General features: G+C 40.2%; 1 protein-coding gene across 1 annotated transcript in view; it reads right to left on the bottom strand.

The window, feature by feature from the left end:
- CAMSAP2 (calmodulin regulated spectrin associated protein family member 2) overlaps positions 1-26,434 on the bottom strand; it is a 79,228-nt gene that overhangs the window by 19,604 nt on the left and 33,190 nt on the right. The window contains exons 3-6 of the mRNA XM_035121788.2: positions 17,378-17,539; positions 16,965-17,048; positions 12,191-12,332; positions 10,285-10,424 (exon numbers count right to left, since the gene is read on the bottom strand). Of these exons, the coding sequence (XP_034977679.1) occupies positions 10,285-10,424; positions 12,191-12,332; positions 16,965-17,048; positions 17,378-17,539 (528 nt within the window). The remainder of the gene's footprint in view (positions 1-10,284; positions 10,425-12,190; positions 12,333-16,964; positions 17,049-17,377; positions 17,540-26,434) is intronic.

Below are 26,434 nucleotides of genomic sequence, written 5' to 3'. Positions count from 1 at the left end.
GAAAACGTAAGTGAGGAAGTAGCTGAAGTCAAGATGAGATGAAGGCCCCAGTGAGGTACTGTATATCACTGCCAGCTTGGTTGGCACTAATGCAAAAAAACACAAAACCCCTCCCATGTATAGCTCCTTGGGGTGGGAGAGGGAAGAGAGTGTACTTATTGGTCCCAGATACCAGTGTCTTCTCTAAGACCATTGGTTCATCTAGCTCAGTACTATCTACCAAGTGTCACTCTACACTTACTGTCAGCAGTTCTCTAGGTTTCAGATGGAGGACATTCCCAGTGCTACCTGGAGCACTGAACCTGGGGTGTTTTGCATGCAAACCAGATGTTCTACCACTGACCTATGGCTCTTCAGGAAACTGGATATGGTCATGGGAGCAGCAGTGGAGGCCAGAACAAAACCAAACTTACTATGACCCAAGGAAGAAATACAAAGAGCTAAAATTATAGCTAGGACCATCCCTAATGAGTTTGAGGAAGGACTGTTCAACTTCTTCCAAAATGTTTCCAGTCGTAATACACAATGACATCATAAAGAGACTGAGCATGCTGCAAAGTAAACTAGCTGGGACTTTGGAACAGGCGACGCTTAGGACAGAATGATCCTCTACTGTTCAGAAAGTTGGTGCACTGATGCTCATGCTTAGGAGCGGACTAAACAAAGAGAACAAAAGCCTTATGAAATGAGCTCACATCACAGAAAATGAAAAGAAATGAGGAAAATAAGCTTGCTGTACTGATGTCAGATTTGGATACCTTTATCATCTGCGTATAATAGATCCTCACGACAGTGTAATAATTGGTCAAACCTTATAAGAAACAGTGGCTCAATATCAGGGGTATTGTTTTCCGCCCTTATGGTATACGGTGGGTGAATGAGGAAGACCTGTGATCCAGCCTTTCTCAATATTTAAGGAAATTTGATATAGCTGATTTGTAGGAAACCTGAATGCTCAGAAAAAAATGTGATTAATGGGTGTTTAGTATACATGCTAACAGCGGTAGTACCCATAAAGAGTGGCAGACTAACAGGAGATTTAGCCCTTTTGATAGGCACAACATTAAGGGTTATAGTAACTCTTTTGTTTCAGTACTCTTCCAAACCTGTGTTCCCCACTATATGATAATTATTCTGGGACCAATTCGAAGCTGATTTACTAACTCTGCAAAATGAATATTCTATTGCAGGTGGTGTGTAGGACTTACTTCTGTGTAGGCAAAGCTAGGACTGTGCTCTTAACTATCTTAAATCAGTCTGGACTGGAGAATGAGTTTTTGGTCAAAGGAGACGGGTTGAGTAATCAGAACACAAAGGATTGTAAAATAGATATGCTTTATAGTTCATTCTGTTAAATAGTTTTAATTTAATTATTTTAAATGGGAATTCTAAGGAAGGTTTTGATGAGGCGTTTACATATTTAGCCCCCCCCCCAGGAGCAAATTGAGTTCTTAGGACTTTATGAGTGGGAAGAATGTCCAGAAAGTGACCAACAACTTCTGTTCGTTCTTTTTGCATTTAATGGTAAAACACAACTTTTGCCCCCTGAAAAAAGCCATAAAATCAAATCAGTCCAAACTACAAGACACAAATGGATTAACTGGTCATCAAACATATTTTAAGCAGCATTTTTTGTAAGTCTGCAAGCTACCCAGAAAACAAAGTTAAAGGAGTGGAATAAAATACAATGAACATACAAATTCCTTTTTCAATCACTGAGCAGGATGTTTGCTGCAGGATAAGATTTATAAATATGAAAAATAAGGGGGGAAATTACTACCTGATTTTTAAAAAGTGCTTGACATCTAGAAGCATAACACAAACACACATGCTACCCCCTCCCCCACTATACATTTCAGCAACTTCATGGAAGACTGTTTGTGAGCCTCAGTATTGTAAAAGCCATTGGCTCTGTTTGACTGATTTCTAAGCTCAGCTTTGAATGAGCCTTTGCCCATACCTGCAGTTCCTTTGCTCTTCTCTTCTTGCTGCCGCAGTAATTTCATACAAGCTACAAATGGCATTGGAAAGGGAGGGGGGAATGCTGCCTTTGATATTAAAATGAACAAGAATATTTTCCATTCAAGAGACAAAAGAGGGTGGGAGATAGCACTTCAACATTTATTTATTGGATTAAAAAAAAACATTATAGTGAACCAAGTATTTCAGGTCAAGTCAGGCTCCAAAGTGCTGCTAGAATGTGTTGCAGGGGGCTCCTGTTTGACAAAAAAAAGTCTGTAAAGCTTTAAACAAGTTTTACATCTTGTTCAGAACCTGCCTATGACATCTACTGAGCCATCTATTATCTCTCTATAAACCATATTTGACAACATTTCAAAACGCTCAGTAATTTATTTAACACTAGATGGCAAGGTTGAGATTTCCAGTTTTACTTTGGGAACATATTCCAACCTTTATTATTCTCTGGGTAGCCATTGACTTAAATGTCACAAAAGATGAGGTCACAGTGCACTAAAGGAACAATCCCTTTATTCAACTACATTAGTGAGAGTTTCCAAATGAGTTCTCATCCTTTGTAAAAGGTTCTGTAGTGCAGCACACTCCAGCCTTCTGGATTGCTTATTGTACAGGAATCTTATGTTTCTATTTGGATGGCTGCTTCCAGAAGGAGGTGCTGGAGGAGTGTGGCTTTGCCCCATGGTTTTTATGCTATGGTGTGCTTCAAGGCCCTGCAATCTTTGCAAATTAAAGGGTTTCGTTTCTCATACTTCAGGTGAGGCCATGGATGCGTTAAAACTAGTGCTTGAAACTGATGCTCAACAGTAACAAGATAGAGGTACTGCTGGTGAGTGGCTTGGCTAACTTGGAAAGTGTCAGTCAACCATTTCTGAATGGTGTTGCACTCCCCATAAAGGAACAGGTCTGCAAATTGCGGTTTTCCAGGTTACCCCTTAATATTGGAGGCGCAAAAGGTTTACAGTCAGTCATGTTTATTGCTTATAGCCAAAGGCTGCTGCAATCTTTACAATGTCATTCAATAAAATGTTGTTGTTGTTGTTTAGTCGTTTAGTCATGTCCGACTCTTTGTGACCCCATGGACCAGAGCACGCCAGGCACTCCTGTCTTCTACTGCCTCCCGCAGTTTGGTCAAACTCATGTTCGTAGCTTCAAGAACACTGTCCAACCATCTTGTCCTCTGTCGTCCCCTTCTCCTAGTGCCCTCAATCTTTCCCAACATCAGGGTCTTTTCCAGGGAGTCTTCTCTTCTCATGAGGTGGCCAAAGTATTGGAGCCTCAGCTTCAGGATCTGTCCTTCTAGTGAGCACTCAGGGCTGATTTCCTTCAGAATGGATAGGTTTGATCTTCTTGCAGTCCATGGGACTCTCAAGAGTCTCCTCCAGCACCATAATTCAAAAGCATCAATTCTTTGGCGATCAGCCTTCTTTATGGTCCAGCTCTCACTTCCATACATCACTACTGGGAAAACCATAGCTTTAACTAGATTGACCTTTGTTGGCAATAAAATATATACTAATTTGATACTAAAACTTAAAACATTTGTATTGTCAAAACATGGCCCTATCTGCACAACGCTATAGAAACTCCTTAATATAAAAGTTGAAACATTAGACAATAAAATGTATAAGCTAAAATCACCGCGGGGCCACTAATATATTAAAACTAATATTAAATAATTCAAAAGACAATTATATACAAGTTTTAGTGATAAAGATGCAGCCTGGTGTAGATGGGGTCAAATAAATTCATCTCCTTTACAGTTGATAGCTATCTCGGCTATATAATTTTTTCTAATTTTCCTGGCGGCAGTTGCAAAAAGGGCTACATGCTAGGCCACATACTTATCAATGTCTGCGAGGAGATAAAAGAATCATGTCAGAAGGATTCTGGCCAGGGGACCTTGTCATTATAGGTGTCAAAAAGCGTTCTCTTGCTTCATTATATAAGGGGCAGCATAAGATATAATGTGTAAGGTCCTCTAATTCAGGGCATCCCCTAATACAGGCATCCCCTGTAGATTGGTTTTAATTGACAATCAATGGCTTTTTGCATAAACGAGAAGATTTTCTTGTGATTTTTTAAAGAAATACTTATATTATTGTGTGGAATAAAAGGTTCTGAAGATGAGTTCCAGAGGTGTATTTTGAACCTTGCCCCTTCAAAATGAATGTATGTCTGGGTGTAAAGCAGTTTGCACTGGACATGCACTGTTAGGGCCTGACAAATTACTTGCTTTGCCTTAACTTAGAGCAGGCACCCCCAAACTGCGGCCCTCCAGATGTTTTGGCCTACAACTCCCATGATCCTTAGCTAACAGGACCAGTGGTCAGGGATGATGGGAATTGTAGTCCAAAACATCTGGAGGGCCGAAGTTTGGGGATGCCTGCCCTAATACAAACATGTTCATTTACTGGTATGCCTCTATGTCTCTCATCTCTATAAGTAGAGTTTATTGTATTTAATTGTAACTCTGTAAAAGCTTTCCGGAGTTGTACAAAAGTCAATTCATTGAAGTAAAACATTTTATGTGTTGGTACAAAATACAGTGGTGAGATGACCAAACAGGACTGGTGGGAAATGGACCATGCTAGTTTTGAATCAGTTACAGAGACTACTAAACTGTTTCCAAGCACAATCCAAAGTGCTGATTCTTATCTTTAAAGTCCCTAAATAGCTTAGAACCTGGGTTCCTGCCCTTTTCCAACAAACTCATGTGGACAATGGGTCCAGCAAGTGGGGCCTGTTCCATGTACCGTGTTTCTCATAAAATAAGATGTACCTATAAAATAAGCCATGGCAGGATTTTCATGCATTGACAAAATATAAGACATACCCCGAAAATAAGCCGTAGTCCTAGGCGCAGATCTGGAGGGCACCAAGGAAGAGGAAGAGGCCAGTCGGGTTGGGGCCTGGAACTGGATGCTGCCAATGCTGCAGCCCCGTCAAAACACCCAGCAGTGTGCACTGAGTGGAGCCCCGAGCCAGCGGGACCCAGCAGTGCTCTGTAGCACTTTGAATCCTCCTCCTGCTGCGGCTCGGGGTGTTCTGCGCGGCGCTGCTGGGCGCTTTGTCGGCGATTCAGCTGGGTCCCGCTGGCTCGGGCTCCACGTGGTGCACGCTGCTGGGCGCTTTGTCGGTGCTTCAGCAGCAGCAGCCAGTTCCGGGCGCTGAGCCGCGGCAGGAAGAGGTGGATGCTTGCCAGGTCGGCGCCACACAGAGCAAGATTGCAGAGTGACCCGAGCCAGCGGGACCCTGCTGCTGCAGTGCCGACAAAGTGCCCAGCAGCGCCGCGTGGTGCACCCTGAGCCTCCGGGAGCCGGCAGGAGGAGGACGACGCCTGCTGGGTCGGCGCCCAGCAGCGGAGCACCCCGAGCCTCCAGGAGCTGGCAGGAGGAGGAGGCCTGCCGGGTCAGCGCCCAGCAGCGGAGCACCCCGAGTCTCCGGGAGCTGGCAGGAGGAGGAGGAGGCCTGCCGGGTCGGCGCCCGGCAGCGCCACACGCCCTGAGCCACCAGGACCCAGCAGCAGCAATGCCGGCCGTGGCAGGAGGAGGCAGGCACCCAGAACCATACGGTACTTACCGGCAATAAAAAAATAAGACACCCCCCGAAAATAAGCCATAGGATTATTTTCTTCAGTAAAATTAAATATAAGTCGGTGTCTTATTTTAGGAGAAACGCGGTATATGTCATTGGGTGAGTCCTATCACCCAAACAGGACTCAGGATGTGTTCTTTTCTACTTCTTAGACACATTGGCTACAGGACACTTTTTCCAGGAAAGCTCACATGGCACAGAGTCTGAAGATTTTCCAAAGCCTGGTGAAAATGTTTATCTGCTTAGGCTTTTTACTTTGTTATTATGTCAAGATTGTTTGTTGCTTGCTGGTTTCTTTTTTTAAATGATGATGATGATGAAAAACGCTCTGAAAGTCTTTGAGCAGTGGAGTAACAATAAATTAGCAGCTAAGAGACTGAATGAATCCCTTGCTTCTGCCATGAATTCACTATGAGGTTTTATTCACATCACTTTTCTCTCACAACGATACAAGAGAGGTAATTTTATGGAAATCTCTTCCATTTGAAGTCAGACCATCCCCATCCCTATGGAACACCAGTTACCTACTGTAGACTTTTAAAAAAATCCTGCAGGCATTTAAACTGAATTTTGATTTTATAGTTCTGACTTTATTGTATTTTTTGTACATCACTTGAGAGATGGTTGTAGTGAAACAGTATATAAATTGTTTAAATGAATAATTCAGACATACCGTATTTTACAGGGCTGTTTTCAGAATTAGCATAATGCATGTAAAGCATTTAAATTTCATATTATGATACATTTAAATTCTAAATATTATTATGGAAATGTTAATTGTTATAATCAAATAGCCTTTGATATTTTTCAGAATGAATGGATAACAGGTAAATTCACTCCCCTTAGATCTGGCCATGTTCTCATGTACTGAAAGTCACAGGTGTTAAAGAGGCATATGTATATGAAGCTCAGTAGAAAGGTAATTGTGCATTTATAATATTTATGTTTGAGATAGTGGATATGAATCCAAACTACTTCAATTCTTTTCTTGTAGACACATCTATGGCTCCATAAAACACAAGTAAAAGACAGGGTGGAATTCAATGAAGTGCTAAAGAAATCATTCTGCTGTCGCAATGATTTCTCCTTGCACAACAGAATGTTCTCCTGCTCTTCTGCCCCTTACCTCCCCCTAATCTATGCTAGGGTTTCTCTCAACACTCTAAAGCAGATTTGGGGAAAGCAGGGTGTATGTAAGAGGGTGGAAAGAGCGAGGAAAGACCAGCTGCACAAGTGAAAGAGTTGCTCTGTTCATGCAATTGTCTAGTTGAATTCCACCCACAATATCTAACCCTGGAAGAACACACACAAAGCCTAAGAAGTGTTTCCGGTTTCCTTTGCTATATGTACACTTTCAGACACAGATGTAGCTCTTGAGCTATCAATGATGTATTTTCATATCTTACAAATGGGAATTAGGGCTTTCACAAAAGGTATGTCTTCCAAAAGCAACACAGAAAGCATACTATACTATGTGTACTGTAATTCCCTCCCTCTGCCAACCAAACAAGCTTGATTAGTCTGCAGTAAATCTATAGATTTTAGAAATGACAAATAATCTTTTATTGACACAAGCCTTGGTGAGCAAACAGTTGTAGCAGCAGCTACTTTTTAAAACAGATAAATCATCTTTTAAGAAGTATACCAGCGGGCTGTCTTGGCTTTCAGTAAGTGAAGCATGCATTATTGTACCTGATGCATCTAAAATCCGGCTGACCGACTTTCAAGAAAAGTGGGTTCAGACTGGCGCTCTTTGAACATTAATGTTTCATAAGAAGTTGATGCATAGCAGATACTGTACAGGAATTCAGACTATTATGCAGGGCTCAGTAACATGCATGCTTTTTTGGCCAGCAGAGAATTTAAAAGAAAACTCCTACAACTGTCTAAAGTAGGACATGTGTTACAAAGAAGCAGTTGGAAAATGATCCAGTTTCTTCCTCCCTTTGCTGATTCCCTTTGAAAGCAATTAACTCTCAATGGCTAAACATGACCTACTTCACAGTGCATAACGGAAAACTGCACAGATCAGGGGGGGAATTAACTTTAATGCATAAAAACACCACATGCATACCTCCTTAAGAATGAATCAAATAACCTGCAATCTACCAGGCATACAAATCACAGGCATGCGCTGCATTCTGATTTTTCAGTCTGCATTTTCCAGTTCCAGTCTAACAAGGTAGGAAATGAGAGGTTTCTCAGATCACTGGTGGACCACAACTGGTTTCATAGAGCACAAGCTGTCAAAAGCTCCCCTGACGTACAAATGTATCTCAAGGATTCCTAATGCTATTTAACATCCCTAGCATTAAATGAATCTACCCTCTCTTTAAAACTCCACAAAATGATTAGATGCTCACTGGTTCTTGCTTAGGGCACAGGCTCTGCTCTCAAAATCTCACCTTGGAAACAAACTGTTTGGAGTGTAGATCACTTCTTTGAGACCAGACTTGGCATGTAACCAGAACTTTCCTATATCTCCTCCCAATCCTAGGCAAACCCATGCAAACCTGGGAGGACGACATGCGGGCACGGAACCACTGCTAATGTTATCAGGGTGGTTTTGCTGAATTGCACTCAAAATCAAGCCTTGCAAATAAGCATTTCAAGTCCTGGTTTTGCACAAAGCAGATCATCAGAGACGAATCAAGTTGTCCTATTGTTACAAATCATTCAGCCCACAAGCAGATTTTTTGAAAATTAGTCTTTAAAATGATTGAGGCAGTGAATTGTGAATTTAATAAGTAATTAAGCAGTTATGTTTGCTATTTGAAAAAGTGGAATAAACCACATACAAGCAAATACAGTTTATAATCCATGAACATAAATTATCCTGGGTGCTGTTGGATGCTCTCTGCACCAAGCCTAACTGCTAAAGGCAGAAATTGTACACACTGCAATCTGCACATACTGCAGATTTGATGTAAGCCAGTTCCCCGCTAACAAGAAGTGGTACATTCCTTAGAAGAGTAGTAAAAGAAAACAACACGAGAATAGCAACAGTGGATCGAAGCAGTCTGGGTGAGCAGGGAAAGGAAGAGAGCTGAATCAATATATATCAAGCTGTGAAAGCAGGTTGTGTCCTTATATGCATTCCCCTCAGAAATTCAATTAAATCAGAACAATCAGAGGTTATTTTTTTCTTTTGCCCATCAAATTCTTTTTAGGCCTACACTCCAAAAATGAAATGCTTAAAAGGTTTTAATGTTCCACTGGCCATGACTATAAGCCAGAATGATTTTAAAACAGTTGTTATTATTATGGTGCTGCATTAACTTTGAAGCACTACAATATTTTAATAGGAAATCTGTTAGTGAAATCCTATGGATTTCTACACAGAGGTATGCCCCATTGAATTCAATTGGACTTATTCCCAGGCATGAATACGGTAGGATTGCAGCCTGAAACTGAGGTACCGGTAACTAAGACATTGAACTGCATCCAAGAGATATTCCAGGAAATCTGCAAAGCCATCTATGATTGATTTTATTCTGTTTACAGAGCAGCTCAATTTTACACATCCTTAACAGAACTCAAAGCACCAGCTAAGTGCTTGGGAAGAAAACCTGGCAACTCTTTCTGTTTAATGTTTACATCCAAGTACGTGTTTGTTCTGAAAAGATTGAAAAAACATAATTGAAACTCAGTTCCAAGAACTATCCATAACATTGCTTTGAGGGGGTGGGGAAGCAAATAGTAAGCTCTCAAATTAATGTATCAAAGTACATTTAGCAAAATCTAGTCACATTTATATTATAATGTTAATGCAATAAGCTAGTAAAAACCACTGCGACAGCAAGCCCTTTTACATCAAATCTAATCTACTGTTGCAAGCTACTATGGCAAAACAAGTCAACTGGAACAAACAGAACTAAAAGGTATTTTCCAGTGATTTCAATGCGGTTTAGTTTAGTTTATGGAGGATTTAGATATACTACAAAATCCTGACTCTACTGAAAACAGTGGCTAAGTTTCAATCAGATGAGAAAATCCATTACTTCTCTGTGTAAACAGATCTGCAGGGCAATCCTATATATGTCTACTCAGAAGAAAGCCCCTTTGAGTTCAATGATATCATTGCAACCTTACTGAAAGAGGTTACTATCATTAATGGAGTGGATACCCAAATATGTTACTTAACAATAAAAACAAAAACGTGTTACTGAAGGAAATTACAAACAAAAAAAGTTAGTTCTTTGGGTAATCAAGTTCTATCCATACTTTATTCTGAAAAGTCACTCTGAAACAGTTGTTGTGCACAGAAATATCTGCTTTGGCTCCATGAATACCAAAAGAGGGAGAAGACACTGAGATGTGGGGAATCATGTGTACACCCTGCTCCTAATCCTGGTTGTATGCTAACCACAGTTAATCACCTCAAAAGTGGAATCCAATAGAAGTGTAGATTCCCAATAGATCCATGTCCGATCCACACGTCATTCTGGGGGTCGCAGATCAAGTGAGTCACTCTTGCTCAAGGCTATCACCTGAATGAGCCAGATTGTTAAAACTGATAATCAATCACAGTCTGTCCATAAAAAAGAAGACTTTGGAGCCGTCTTGCCCAAAGACAGCAACCAGAGATTCTGTTTTGGCAACTGCAACCTTGGTTTAAGGGGCCATTTGGTGCCTAGCTTATAATATATAATGCCTGCTCATGGCTTCCTGTGGAGAATTACTCAAAGACACTGCAGGATTCTTTTTTACCTTCACTGAAGAAGCAGCGTAGAGCATATCCTCAAGTGTAAAATGGCAACATCGGTTCAAGTACTCCTGACAAAATTCCTGTATCAGTTGCAGATTATACAAGCTGTCAGCCAGTGACATGGTTTCTTTAAAACATATATCTGTAAAACGAAGAAAAATATGATTTAGGCATTTTATGAAAACTGACCCAACATCCACCACTATCCCCACCTCTGCAGTTACAGTGGTACCTCTACTTACAAATAACTCTACTTACGAATGTTTCTACTTACGAACAGAGCTCCGTCCGCCATCTTGGATGTGGTTTAGATAGGATTTTTTTCTACTTACGAATTTTTAGATAGGGTTGCTTCTACTTACAAATTTTTTCTCCCAATGCATTCCTATGGGATTCGACGTACAAATTTTTTCGACTTAGAAATGTGCATTCGGAACGCATTAAATTCGTAAGTAGAGGTACCACTGTATTTTAGCAGAATGGTTGAGATCCTGAGTTCACTGGTTTGATAAAACAGGCTCATGGCAAAAGAAGATTACCCATTTGTTCTTAAGTGTTCAGAACAAAATGGAGACTGCGGTTAATTTCAAAGAGATTCATGTTTGCTGCTAATGCATTTCTGAATTATACAGGTTTTATTAGACCAGTGATTGTGATTGTGTATGTGTAGAACAGTTGCACAGTATAAATACTTATAATTTCTTCATTAAAATCTTCACACTGGTGTTTACCCATCAAATTTGGAATTAGAAACCAATTTCCAACCATGGCTTTCAAATCAAGTTTGGAGCATAGACACTAGCCACAGTTCATCAATTCTGACATCATGGGAAATACTAAATGTACAAACTAAAACTGCTCAATAGGTTAAGCGTCCAATCCTATGGCTCATTCACATTCTTCCAAACTGGCCTGGAGCAGAGATTGAGGACCTGTGGGCTTTAGTTATGAATATACTCCAACTCCTATCAGCCCCAGACAGCATGACCAATAGTCAGTGATGATGGGAACTGTAGTCCAAAAACATATGGAGAGCTACAGGTTCCCCAACCTAGGCAAAAGTTATAAACATAGAACACAAAAGCTGTTTGCTCACACAAACAACTGGAGTAAACCTTTAGATACAAAGGGCAGGTACTACCAATGACACTTGGATTCTGGTTCAATACTAATAATGAATATTAAAATTTTAGCATATAATACAGTACTTTTACAAAGTGTTCAGGGTTCTTTATGTACACTCGCACAGAATTAATTAGATTTGAACCAAGAGCTTTTTAGCTCATCTTTCCTGCCCATTGGCTGTGAAAGAGCTGGAGGGACAGTGCGCCTTGCATAGCTGATGGCTGGGGAAGTGGCAGTTGCTGCTGCTCTACCCCGCATGTCAGCTGTTAGGCGGGAGGCCTCAACACAACCGTCCTCTTCGGGTTCTGGGGAGGGTCTCCTCATAAGCCAGAATCCACTTCCAGGATCCTGGCACTGCACGTGTGTGTAGTCGTGCACAAACAGAGTATGTGTAAATGGGAGGTTGCCTGTATTAGTATATTCCATGATGTATAGAAGACCTTGCAATTTGTGCTCCTTGATTCCACACACTGTTTAATCAGTCAACAGGTGAGTTGTTTATAAAAACACCTTTACAAAGTCATTTTGCTTTCTTTTCTTTTCATAGTTATTTAGGATTAACAAAGATGAGCAACTATAAAATCACTAACTGGGCTGTCACTAATGTGGTTATTATTTCAACCCAACAGTGTAACACACTGCATGTATTTGATGGATAGATTTAAATACAGTAAATACATAACATTATTTTGGGTGCTTATACCCTTCCAAAAGTTCACACGGTGGCTTGCAAAACCATAATAGTTAACAAGCAGAGGTATCATTAAGAAGAAATATTCTTACCCTCCAATCTGACTATATCTGGGCAGTAAAAGTGGATCAGGGCAGCTAAAGCACAGCCATCTGTGCCATCCTTCAGCAGATTTTCCACCAATGGGATACAGGGCAGCTGCTTAAGTAGGGTTTGTTCCTTCCTGTAACGAGCCTGTCATGCAAAAATGAAATAAAATAGACATGCCCAGAAACATATGTGAAAACAGATTGTACTGCAAATGCTGTAACCAAGTAGCAAAAAAGAGGGGTAGTTCCAGACCAGACATAGTTATATTATTTTATATAGATTTAGCATTTATAAGCAAAATATAGATTCATTTTAAAGGAAAAAGCAATGCCAATTCCATTCAGAGCAGTGCCAGTTGTACACATATGGCATTTCAATCAATATGGAACAATTCACATAGCACTTAGAAAAGAAATGTCCAGCTTCAGTAGAATAATAATGCAATGGGAACACAGAACAACAAAGATAAGGCACAAATTCTAGTCATCTGAAACCCAAATCTGTGCATAGCTGTTTCAAAAAACCTGTGTTAACTAACAACTATAGTCTTAGAAAAGAGAAGTCATTCACACAACATAAAAGAGAAATGAGTTTGCATACAAACAAACCTATTATTACAGTCATGTAAAACCTGGGGTAAAAAAACACAAACACCAAACAAAGCCCTTTGATTTCCATATTGCAGTTATATTCTGTACACAGATGCAAACAAGTACAAATCATGATGCACAGCATAGAGTGTTCCCATATAATATACCTCTGCTGCCCTTTTGGACAGAAATATACCAAATGGTTAAAAGAGGCACGAGAGCAATGAACTACTGGACCAGCATGACATGGGCAGAGCTATTCATACTAAATTAAACTGTTGTATCAAAGTGAAGCAGTTGGGCAAACTTACAGGAACCAGTTTCCAAAACCATTTGGAAGGAGACTTCAGATGAAGCAGCAGGAAAAAGAAGGGAAAGCAAAGAGCAAAGGAAAGATGAACATTTTGATCAGAGTTTACAATTTAATTTCTTTAAGACATTCTCTTCCAACATTCTAATTTCTGCACAAAAGGAATGATCCTTAGTTGCACTGTGTGAACACTCCCAGTGCTTTCATTAATTGTAAAAGTGGTTAATGAAAGGACTCCTGCAAAAATAATGACTTGGTTTTTGTACTTTTCAGCATGTTTTATCAGAACAATTATCAGTTAGTGGGGGGGGGGGGGGAGGAATCCGCAAAATGGTGCCTTTTATCCATAAGAAAAGTAGCACTGTTACATGTAAACCATTTTTCTATCTAGGTAATTAATTGAGTATCAGAATTCATGAGATCGGATTATCAAAGTGAAGTACTGGGAAGAAACAACACAGGAACCAAAGAATTACATAGCAGTACTCCTAAACGTGCCTATTTATTGTGATCAGAAACTGCTATGTTAAAATCTCCAATGCCAACCCACACACACACTTAGTAACAGGATTAAAGTGTAAGATTTAAACTTTTTTTTAAGAACGTAGTTTCCCCCTGGAATATGTTGGTAGTGACAAAAAAACATAATAAAAAGCATTCTGGGCAACAATACAAGTCGTGGAGAAAACACATAAGCAGCAGTAATATGAGGTAGGTGCTAATTGGTGAGAATAGTAAATCTATAATAAGACGACCATGAACCAGAAAGATGTATGAACAGTATGTGTGGAAATGTGTGAAATTTTCTGAGTATTTTCATCCCAGAATTTGCTGTTCTAAGACTCCTATGTCTTTTGAAAAAGAAATTTAGGGAACTGGCACAAAAGATTCTTAACTGAGAAATTCTCCTTATGCGTTCAGGCCATCTTCTTTCTTAAATAAAAAAATTCCTTCAGTAGCACCTTAAAGACCAACTAAGTTTTTATTTTGGTATGAGCTTTCGTGTGCATGCACACTTCGTCATATACACTGTAACAGAATCCACTAGGCCTAAAGTAACCCTTGTCTAAAGTAACCCTTTAGACAAATATTTTTAAACTTTTTTTCGCTCTTAAAAAGAGAAGCATGAGGGTTCTACAGAGGCAGTTTCTGAGAGAAAAATAGGTACCAAGAGAAATCTGGTTGCATGGATGAGTGAAGCATGTGAGCATCTTCGGATTGTGGCCAAAAGAAGCCCATAAATCAGTTGAAGGGAACCTTTGGACCTCCAGATGTGGCTGAAATACAACTCCTATCATCCCAGGTTATTGGACATGTTTGTGCAGGCTGGTGGAAGGTGTTGTTCAGCAACATGTGGAGGGCTGAAGGTTCCCCACAACTGACATAAGTGATGTTGAAGTTCATTGGATCAAAAGATTGTGTTGGTGGTGAATACCAGTCCCCCACCCCCACCCAAAATAACAACAAACTGTGTGTGTTTTGCTTTTAAAAGTACATTCAACTGAAGATTCCATATTGTGTTTCTACAGAAGATAATTGGAATTGGTTCATAGGCTTTGATATTTTTAGCTAGAGGCCTTTTTTGATACATAAACTGAAATGTCCAATTTCTGTAAATGTTCGTGCAAAAGGTGTCACTGCAAGATTTACACACTTACACACACACACACACACACACACACACACACGATATTCACACATTGTTTCTGAGCAACAAACATTGGCACTAAGTGGCCAGATACAGGTTTTACAGGCCACTTGGGCAAGACAGTCTCATTCCCTGAGAAGGTCCACATCCTCCTCACCATGGCTGCCTATTCCCTTCCCCACTCCCTCTGAGCCCAATCTACACAACTGCCTAGAATAGAATAAGGCAAGTAGAGGATGCTGCTGTGTCTTCTCACTTTTCGTTGCACCTCAGCTGCTTGATGCTTAAGTGGCATCTATGGGCAAGGGTGCGTAGTTCACTCTTTGCTTGGTGCAACCGTTGTGGCCCTTCTGGGATAAGGAGTTGCCTACCGTGGATTATTGCAATATATTCTGCATGTGGTGCTTTGGAAGAGTGTGTCTGGGCAACAGTACAGTAGTTGAGCTCTTAACTGGTGCCAATAGACCGTAAGAGGCTTATCGGAAATGTGCAGTTTTGGTTAATGTTAAGTTTCCAACCCAATTTGAAGTGATGGCTTTGAGCTTTAAGCTCTGCAAAGTCTTGACTATAATATTTGAAGAAATCCCTCCTCCATGCTGTGTCCTGCCCCATCATGGCTTTGAGTGCCCTCCTCACCATCTGAAATGTGGCAAAATGCCACCTAAACTGGACATTCTTGGTGATAGCACTCTTTGCTGTAGCTATCCCTACCCAAGAAGATCTACCTAGCCGACTCCCTTTTATCTTTAGGAAGACTTCCTATCAAATATGACCTACTTATTATATGTTAGAAAATAAATTTCAGCTCTGCAGTTCTTTCCAATTTGGGCAGAGAGGGGTGAAAAATTACAAATCCAAGTGAAGGTTAAAGCCACGACAAGGTCCTCCAATCACAGTGTATGTGGGGGACGGGGAGGTATAAATCTATGAACTGGTGTGACCTAACACACTAGTGTTTCTTAACCTGACCCAGTTCTGAGTCAGTTAATTACAGTCTCCAGTGAAGCAAATAATTTAGCTCCCCCATACACAATGAAAACAAACTGGGGACAGGGGGAGGACAGGGCAAAAAAGGGAGACCAAAGTCATCAGAAGTGACAGCTGCAATTATGTGCCTATGTCAGCAACTTTAGGAAAACTGGTGCAGAAACCTAATGTGATAGCTGCACAGCTGTGAGTGGCACAGTTTAGTAGAGAGCAAGGAAGGGCAGCACACATCTTCTTGAGATGGAGGAATTCTTGGATCCCAAGAGAAGACCACATTTGAAGACTGCAAAGATGACGAATCAAAGGACTGACATGGATTTCCATGGGTGATGCCAGTGTTTGCCACAAAGTGTAACTCATCATGCACAACTCTTAAAGCATCCATATATGTGCTAGGGAACCCCTGACTCAATCAAGCACCCAGGTGCTATGAATGACTATCTGTCATCCAGAAGTACTATGAGAAATGCTGGTGTAACAGGCCACTATCATATCTGCTGTGTAAGCTGTGATGGACCCCAAGTGCAATAAGGGAAAATTTATAAACTCTTTAGATTACTTGGTAATTTAGATCTGGTGAAAGGGTTTAGCATCATTTAAATATTTGAGTTAAAAAAACACAAACACTTGAAGTTATTCTCTGTGGAAAGAGAAGTCACCACACTCTATTTCATATAAAAGCCATTTTAATTAATAGGGGCAGCTAAAGAACCCAAACGGGTACAGCTGATGGGCTATGATTACATGAAATTCCCTTTAGCTTCCCTATTCCTACAACAACCCATTTCACTTCTTTCACTAGTTTGAAAGAGAACTTGTGCAAGAGTAATAGGCAGTCGAAAAGCAGGTATGGCAAGTACATCTCTACTTTCAGCACAATCTTTAATAATAAACATATCACTTTATCTATTTTGTGCAAATATACAAACTCCTCTAGCACCTTAGAAGCTAATAACCTTAATGTAACATAGTCTTTCTAAGAAAGAGCTTACTTCAGTCCAAACAGATGGCATTTTAAATGAATCTATGAATTAAACGTAAACATTTTAATGCAAATAAAATTTCCCCTGATATCACCAAAACGGAGCCAGGTAAGCAAAATAAGTCTAAATGAAACTCTGATGTTTAAGTCTCTATTCAAAAAGCAATTTTACAGCTGTTGGAAAATATATTTCCAAAAGGAAAGTTGGTTGCATCTGTACTGGGATGTTTGTTATGCTTGGTGCATTTCTTAGACATACCTTTTGACCTCCTGGAGTTTCCACACTATGATGCTCTTTTAGCTTTTGCTCCTGCTCCATGATGTCTTTCAGGTGTTCGTTTACCTAAAAAGACAAAAAAAAAGCCTTCAATGAATTTTGCGCCCTTCCTGAGCTAAATCAGACAACTAATTTAATACTTTTTGCGTGTATAAAAGACATATTGACATAATTTCATTATGTAATGAATCATAAATATTTTCAAGATAGCACAGTTAGATTTCTTGTTATTATTTATACCGCCCTTCATCTGAAGATCACAGGGCAGTTTGCAATATAAAAACACAAAAACACATACCATAATAACAAACAATAACAATAACCCCCCACATAATCATCTTAGGGAAACAAATATCCTATGTTATTTGAAGAGTGTATCTGTAGTATTGTCTTACTTTATTTATCCAGAACATGACAGCATCTTCTATGTCATAGGGCAGATCCGTAGCTTGGAAGAAGGAAGAATACTGCTGCACACATGCAATCACCTTTTCAACACTGATCATTTCAACCGTATATGCCATCATAAGGGTGTCAATCATTGCCAAATGAGCACTCTGCAAAGAGATGTTGTCACAGGTATTTTGAGACTACTTGTCTACAAAAATTAAACCATTTAATCATTAATCACTTATCCAACAGTACAGCTAATGGTGTTTGTTTTATCCATTGTCTCTAGACATACACTTACACATTCAACATTCAAACATATCACTTAATGTAACCTCTCCACTAAGAATATTGAGCGGTTGGTATAAGAAGGTCTTGATTTTGTTTTTTACCCTTGCTTCTTGCCTTGCCCTCACTCCGGACGCTTCAAGTACATGGATCGCGTAAAATGAAATTTCTAATGTGGCTATGGTGGTAAAGTGATTTTTGGGTGGGGTGGGGTGGGGTGATGCAGCTCCTTGCCAAGGGCACAAGGGACCCTAAGCACGCCTCTGTCCCTGTGCAATTTGCTTCCTGAGACCAATTCACAAAGACATCATTATGTCTCCGCCAAGCCAGTCCAACAGGACTGTCAATTTCTTAGCGCATTTAGAACAGGGACATGGAACCTGAGACACTTCAGTTGTTCACAACCTCCGTGCTCCCCGACCTCTGGCAATGCTGAAGTCCACAACACCTGGAGGGTCACAGACTCCCCCACTCTGATTTAGATATTTGATTTGTACAATCTTGTGTACACACAGCTTCTTCAGAGACCTGTGGATTGACTAAGTAAGAGCAAAAGGATGGGATGCAACCCTCTGCTCAACCTTTCCTCCCACCATGAATTACTGCAGGTTTCCACTTTAATGCGAAAGGTTGTTTTTTTTAAAGAAACAAACACAAAGCTGCAATTGGATCGTTGTAGTTAGGCTTGACTTGATCTGCCAAATAATCTCCAAAATCTCCTGTAATTACTGCTTACTTTGTGTGAATTCCAGAAGCTTCAGCCATGCTGGAGATTTAGGTCTGCATGGTAAGAAGCTTATTGAGTCTTGAAATACAATTATTCTCAAGCACCATAGCTAATGCTTCCTCTGTTTGCCGCATGCTATTTGGGAATTAAATCGCTTTGCACAGAAGAATCTTGTTCAAACAATTCATTCACACAATCTTTGTCACAGTACACATATGGTAAATGTTTGCCAGGTCTTCTCTGCAGCACACATGGTAAAGGTACACTTACATTAAAAGGTGTTAACAAATTAGCTCTGAAGGCTTTATTTCAAAACAAGACATTTGAGCCAAGGCAAGCCAAATTCAACTACAGTATATAGGACTTATACTATGATTTGCAAGTTACCATTAACTAGATATTTTAACTGAGCATTACCACCATAACATTTTTTAAAATGGTTGCTTATGTAATTTCAGAGCAGATTATGTCTGATATTTAAATATCTTTTTGTAAAACTTTTTGCAACTACAGCATTATTTACAAGCTACTTAAAATTCAGGTACAGTATCTGAAATTACATTTTTGCTTCTATTTCTCTTTATATCGTTTTATCTAAAACAACATTCCTACAGATATTAAAATGTCAAATAACAGAGGGGGGGGAGAGACATTCCTCAAGAAGTGTAGAAGAATGAAGTACAGTCATACCTTGGAAGTTGAACGGAATTCGGTTCAACTTCCAAAATGTTTGGAAACCAAAGTGCAGCTTCCGATTGGCTGCAGGAAGCTCCTGCACTACAAAATTGTAGGCGATCATGGCAATCAAAATGGCTGCCATGCTTTCACGATAAAAAATGGGATGTCCTGGTCTGGGACACTTGCAAGGTATGCAATCCCCTACCCCGTCCTTTCCTGTATTTTGCCAGACCAAAGCTGGCAACCCTACTCAGACTATTGTTGTGAGGATAAAATGGGGAGGGGAAGAACCATGTATGTGATCTCTGCAGGAAAAGCGGGGTATAAACGTAATACAGTATACGAATCATAATAAATGCTAGATATAGAAAAATCTTGCATGCGTACACATTAAATTATCTGTATGTGCAAATGAAAGAGCTATGTGGATAAATGCCTATGCATCTGTTTTCTTGCACAAAATTGCCTCTAGGGAACATTTGTTCTTGAAGGTCAATATAAAGATAAAGCTTAAGTGGTCTGGATAATGCTGTAGCTGGCATTATGTGAGTGCCACTTGCGTTTCATCTTCACAAAAGATGAAGAATGTATTTTACAGCATTATGTGGGCCACCCTCAATTTTTAAAGACTGAACTAGTGAGTAGGGATATTTGCACTACAAAGGGCAATTATGGTCAGTTGAGTCCAAGTGGGTGGTATCCTAAGTTACCAAATCATTCAAGCTTCATGAACAGAAAACCTTCCTTATAAAGTAACCAATTTGGCAATTATTTCTATCAGTCAATTACCGTAAATATTTCCTCTCCCCATACCGCCACCAGGAACACCAAACAACAATAAGCATGAAGTAACACACACTGAAAAATGTGGTGTTCTATCATCAACAAGAAAAAACCCAAAGAGTCAAATTCTACTCTTTTTTTTTTAAAACATACTTTTTATTAATTTTACAAAATACAAAAAAAAAACAAAAAACGGTACATACATAAACACCTTTTCCACCTCCTTCCTACCCACCCACATGGGTCCTCCCCTGCCACAGAAGTATCCCATGTATGTGAACAGTCAGAGATTGTCCATTTTATGCTTGGACTTCTGTCCTCCTCCCCCTCCCCTGACCCCAAAGCCCCCCCCCCTGCCACCAGGGAGCTCCAGCAAACCAGGGCAGTACGCAGGAGGCCATCCATCCAACCATCTATTGTCATACCAAAAAAAGAGAAAAATAGAAATAGGAAAAAAGAGAAAAAAGAAAGGGCAAAAAAAGAGAAAAAAACAATACAAAACAGAAATTTTTTTCTTACATTCATAATTGTAAAACCATATTTTGTGGGCTTCCCCTCCCCCCCTTCCCCGGTTTTCATCCCTTTTTTATCATCTGCAACAGTTTCTTACTTTATAAAAATACACCTTTGTATCTTATACAACTTATAAATCAATTGTTAACATTTTCATCTAATATTCAAATCATTGAAAAATCAAACTCCCATTTTATCTTCCCGTGCCTAATTTTTACTCCCTCTATAAGCCTCCATATTTTCACATTTTTCCAAAATCCATTCACTTTTAAAACTATAACTATTCTCAATTTAACCTTACATCCCCGATTACCGGCTCCACCCCCCCAATCCAGCAAATTCCATAATCAGCAGACCAGTTATAAACCTGTTAATCCATCCTTATAATCACAACATCACTTTCCCTTCACCCCACCCCCTGTTTACAGTCTTTTGCAAAAGACTGTCAAATTCTACTCTTGCAAAAGATTAATTGCAGAACTTGAATGTTGACAGATTCACAGGAATTCTATTTAGCGAGAAGGGTAATTACACTATTATTTAAGTCCCATAGAATTATTTTGTACACAGTGCCGAGTTTGGAAATCTTATTTTTTATACATATGTTGTTTGCAATCTTCTCCATGAAGCATACACTTACTGGAAATAGAAAATGTCTATTTTTAATTTAGAATGAGATTCCTTAGATCAGGCTGGGGAAACTGTAGCCCTCCTGATGTTGGTGGACTGCAAGCATCCCTGACCACTAGCCATGTTGTCTGGGGCTGATGGACAATAACTTCCAATAACATTAATTATTGTATAGCTTGGCAAATCTAGCAGTGCATTAAGTACAACGATGCATGCTTAACTCAACTTTTTTTCACACTAGGGGCTGCCCCCCTGCTTGCTTCACTTGCCAGACACACCTACCCTCCACTCTACCTCCAAACCAAGCCAACCCACCCTAAGACCTTGGGGGAAAACCTTTATACTGGTGCAGCAGCCAGGCAGGTTGAAGAGTTGGCCAACGTGCAGTGGCAGAAAGCAAGTGGCTTGTTCTTCCTTTGCCCACCTTGGCCATTCCCTCCTGTCCCTGAAGTCAGCACAGGGAGCAGGCTGGGCATAGCCTAAGAATTCTGTGGGTATCCCTAGGCATGCTCCCTAACCCTACATGCTACTGACACATGCAATGCCTGGGATGCAGTGGCATCAATGGCAGCAAGGGATCTGTAGGCTGGCTTGCTAGTTGCCGCTTCTGACCACCTTTCTCATTACTGTGCTGCTCCTTCTGCATCCTATTTGGCAATTTGTGATGCAGCAACAGATCTCCAGGTCACCTGGGGAAGAAGAAGGTAGCCAGGGGGATCAGGCCTTTCCCCGTGCACCCAGGCCTTCCTTTAAAGGTAAAGGGATCCCTGACCATTAGGTCCAGTCGTGACCGACTCTGGGGTTGCAGCGCTCATCTCGCGTTATTGGCAGAGGGAGCCGGCATACAGCTTCCAGGTCATGTGGCCAGCATGACAAAGCCGCTTCTGGAGAACCAGAGCAGCTGTTTACCTTCCTGCTATAGCAGTACCTATTTATCTACTTGCACTTTGATGTGCTTTCGAACTGCTAGGTTGGCAGGAGCTAGGACTGAGCAACGGGAGCTCACCCCGTCGCGGGGATTCGAACTGCCGACCTTCTGATCGGCAAGTCCTAGGCTCTGTGGTTTAACCCACAGCGCCACCCGCGTCCCCGCAGGCCTTCCTTTAACACCCTCCAAATCATTTTTTTTCACTGTCACCTGCTGTTTGCTTCTCGCCCAGCTAGCAGAGGAGAAAAAGGCACACTTACTTGCCCACACTCCCCTATGCATGCACACTCACTCAGTCACCAGTGTGACAATGGACCATATAGCAAATCTAGCATAGAGAAATTTCCTGCCCCAAGTAATAAGATTACAGCAATATAACATCAATGATTAAACAGAACATTTATCAATAATCAAGTCAAGTGTTGGGCCGTAGCTCCAACTTTCTTATATAAATAAGTCACTAATCTTAGGCCTCTTGGTTATATAACCATCGATAGTATCAACTTTTTAGATCAACTGAGTTGGCTATTACTATTGTAGGTCAATTTCAGTGGGTCTACTCTAAGTATAACTTACGTCAGATACTACCCAATGTGTTGCTGGTTTTGCCTTTTGAATTAAAGAACCACTGTCTCTCTTTCATAAAATTTCATTTTGAAATATGATCCTCTCAGTTCTAGGTAGTTTTTACAGCAAATCTGATCCTGCTAGAAGATAACCATAAGGGCCAAATATTTGATTCACACATCTTTGCTGTTCTCCTATTTCTCTGATGAAATCAAATGTCCAGGTTTAGGGAGATAACTGTGCCTTCCACTTTTCCTCATTATGTTTCAAGCAATTTCCTTCCCAACCCACTTTCAGTATCAGATCCAGGCTGGGGATAAAATTGCTTGAAGCACAAGATGACACAGCAAGGCAAAGCAAGAGACATGGTAGGATTTGGCTGTTCTCAGCACGGGCCCCATTTCATGTTTTAAAAGGAGATTTGTCCCCAGCTATGCATGTGATTGAGTGGTCAGACACATTAACATATATATTGCTGGCACAGAATGCAGATGTCTATCAGTGATCTACCAGAAAGTTCATTGCTGGGAATTTTTATGAACTAGGCGCAACATGGCTCATAGCAAATGTTACAAGTTGTGTGTGTTTTGTTTCTCAATTTGATCCTTTTACACAGTTTTGCATATATAGTGGTATTTTATGCATTGTGACTTGCAGTTATTTTTATTGATCATAGTTTAGTAATTATTTATTGTAATCGTTAAGAGTTAATTTCTGTTTAATTGTCATTTGCTGATGTTTTGAGAGTTATTTTTATTGTGTACTGTTATATTCTAATAGATTATTGAATATTACGGTACTTTTTTGGCATAAGTCATTCCATTTTAAAGTTATGTTTTATTATGACTTTTTGTATTGGATCTGATTATTGCAAGGTGTGTGTTCTTTGTTGTGTATTTTGTTACTGTACACCTCCTTGTGTGTAGTAATATAGAAAGATGATATACAAATTAAAAGTGGAATGGAATAGAATTCTTTTAAAACAATAACAGCCGAGGTTACTCCTGAGAGATCTTGCAAAATTTTTGCAGAGCACAAAAAAGCATAATGGGGTGTGTGTAAAAAGACCTTTAATATTTTATACAATTTTATACATTATCAAGGTTCAGGCACATATGCTCATGTGTCAGAAAACTGGAAAGAAAATAAGCATTTTGTTTTTCCTTCTCTTGTATCTCAGTAACTTTTATACACTGGCTTAATTTGTAAGTGAGTCTAGTATGAGAAGAGCAGATCTGATAAATGTACTATTGGGAATTATGTCACAATCCAGATGATTGCTTAGGTGTCATATAATTATAAGCAGCAACTTGATTATACTTTGTAAAAAGCATTACGAGTTATGTCACTGCCACTTAAGCACGCTAAGTAACCTGAAGAATGGGATCCAGAAGTTGAAGTTTCAGGGTTGTTGTTTTTTAAATCATTGCAGACTTTTAAAAAGTAATAGGTAGAATTTACTGTTATAAATTAGATCTGTTAATAATGGAATTTCAAGTAGTCATCAGTGGGAAAAGTTTGAGAACCACTGCTTTATGATGTTCAAAATGTTTCATAGACATTCTCTCAGACATCCCAGCTATCAGTCTGCATGGTAGGTCAGTACAACGGTCCTCACATTACAGGTTCGGTGGCCAATCCAAGATATCATTAAGTGGCCTTGAGGAGAGGTGAGACTGAATCAAAGATTTCTCCGCTCACAATATTAGTCAAGCACCTGGAAGTGGTTATAAGGTGACTGGGGAAGCATTTTAGACCAGGCATCCCCAAACTGCGGCCCTCCAGATGTTTTGGCCTACAACTCCCATGATCCCTAGCTAACAGGACCAGTGGTCGGGGAAGATGGGAATTGTACTCCAAAACATCTGGAGGGCCGAAGTTTGGGGATGCCTGATTTTAGACAATCCAGTATTAAATTAAAGATGAAATGCCTTTCAATGGCCTGGCTCCATCTATACCATGGTTTCCCAAATCTTGGGTCTCCAGCAGTTTTTGGACTAAAACTTCCATCATCCCTAGCTAGCAGGACCAGTGCTCAGGGATGATGGGAATGCTAGTCCAAAAACAGCTGGAGACCCAAGCTTGGAAAACACTGATCTACATCAATACTTTGATGGGAATGACAGACTTACTGAAGGAGTTTCACATTACACAGAAGGAAATTAGCAAGTGTCACACATGCATGATTGTGGCTTGTCTGAGAATCCTCAAAAAGTGACCCCTCAAAGGATCGGTATCCATGAATTGAAACTGTAATGCACAATCCCTTGTGGGCTTCTGCTCCACTTTAGTACATATTAATCCACTGCATGCAGGGGGGGGGGAACCACTTGCAGATACTGTTGGTCTTGTTGCTATGCCAGTTTAGCACCACCCTAGATGCTTTTAATTTGTATTTTTACAAACATGCTGTGAACCACCTGAATGAAGACTGTGGGCCACTGGCTGCCCAAGGACCACAATTTGGGAAACCCTGCTTTCACGTATGCAAGGATGTAAAAGAGACAGTCTACTTTGCAATGACTCCCTACCAGAAATATTTGCACTCTTGCGACTGTAACCCACAGAATTCTAAAAATATTGTAAAAAGAGAGAGCTGTAATACATACATCTCTAACATATACCAGAGGGATCACTAATGTAATTGTTTCAAAAATTGGCAGGTTCTCTCTTTTCACCTTGTAAGCCTATCACCATGGAAACTAAATGGTTCTTAATAGCATCCCTTATGGCAACTGCTGTTTCTTGAGATGCAGGTGGGGGACTATACTGAACCTTTGTTTTTGTTACTGTATGCACTTTCATCACTTCCACACAGTGTTGTTCTGTGACTAATACACAGCTTAAAATAATCAAAGCACTTTTATTAAAAGGGGGTAGCTTTTCTTTAAAGAGAGAGAGAGGCAGATTTAGTGTCAATATTAAAAAGCACCACTGTTGTTTTTTAAAAAGAGCTCTTGTTTTGAAATCAGACAGTCTGTAATAGAATTCCAGATTCATAGCACATAAAAATGAACACACAATAGAGAAGTACTTCTTCTGGATTGAAGGGAAAAAGGGAAAGAGTGTGTGTGCACGCACACACACAGTGGAGAAGGCAACATACTGAAAGGGAAGTTATTACAGGTTTTTGGTTGACCTCTACAATACATAGTTTTGCTGATCCATAATCAGGGCACTGCTAGATCAGAACACAGGCGGTGGCCAACCAGATGCTCCCAATTTTGTATGTTTAGCTATTGTGCAGTAACAGACTTAGGACAGGAAAGCTTAGGTTTAAACCCAATACAATACCTTGGTTCCCAAACTCAATCCATTCTGGAAGTCCATTCAACTTCCAAAATGTTCGCAAACCAAGGCGATTGGCTGATTGGCCCCAGAAACAATGCTGACAGCCAGAACGGATGTTTGGCTTCCAAAAAACGTTCGCAAACCGGAACACTTACTTCCGGGTTTGTGACGTTCGGAAGCCGATTTGTTCGGCAGCCAAGCCATCCGGGAACCAAGGTACCACTGTACCTGCTTTGACATGGAACTGAATGGGTTGCCTTGAGCTTGTCGCTGTTTTGCAACTTAAACTATATCACAGGATTGGGCTGAGGATTTAAAGAACAACAACAACAAATGACTTCAAAGAGTGTCATGGTGAACTGCACAGTTACAAATCAAAAGTTTATACCAAAAAATGTTGCACATAGCCCAAACACACATTTTGACAAGAAATAGTGATTACACCAAAGCTGTTTGTAGGAAGGCCTCAGTTCAACCTCCTGCTTCCTCTACCAAAGAGAATTGACTTTGTCAACAATTTGCTGACCAGGATTATGCACAAGCAGTCCCATCAGCTAAATCAGGCAGGGACACAGCATCTGCACTGACTGTGTGGGGTTCATCATCTAGCAAGGGATGTGTGCTGATGCTTACTTATTATGGCTATATATGCTTCAC

Source organism: Zootoca vivipara, chromosome 7 (genome assembly GCF_963506605.1).
Source record: "Zootoca vivipara chromosome 7, rZooViv1.1, whole genome shotgun sequence".
Lineage (NCBI taxonomy): Eukaryota > Metazoa > Chordata > Lepidosauria > Squamata > Lacertidae > Zootoca > Zootoca vivipara.
The sequence above is the reverse complement of the archived record's forward strand: the minus strand, read 5'-3'. Positions and strand labels throughout refer to the sequence as shown.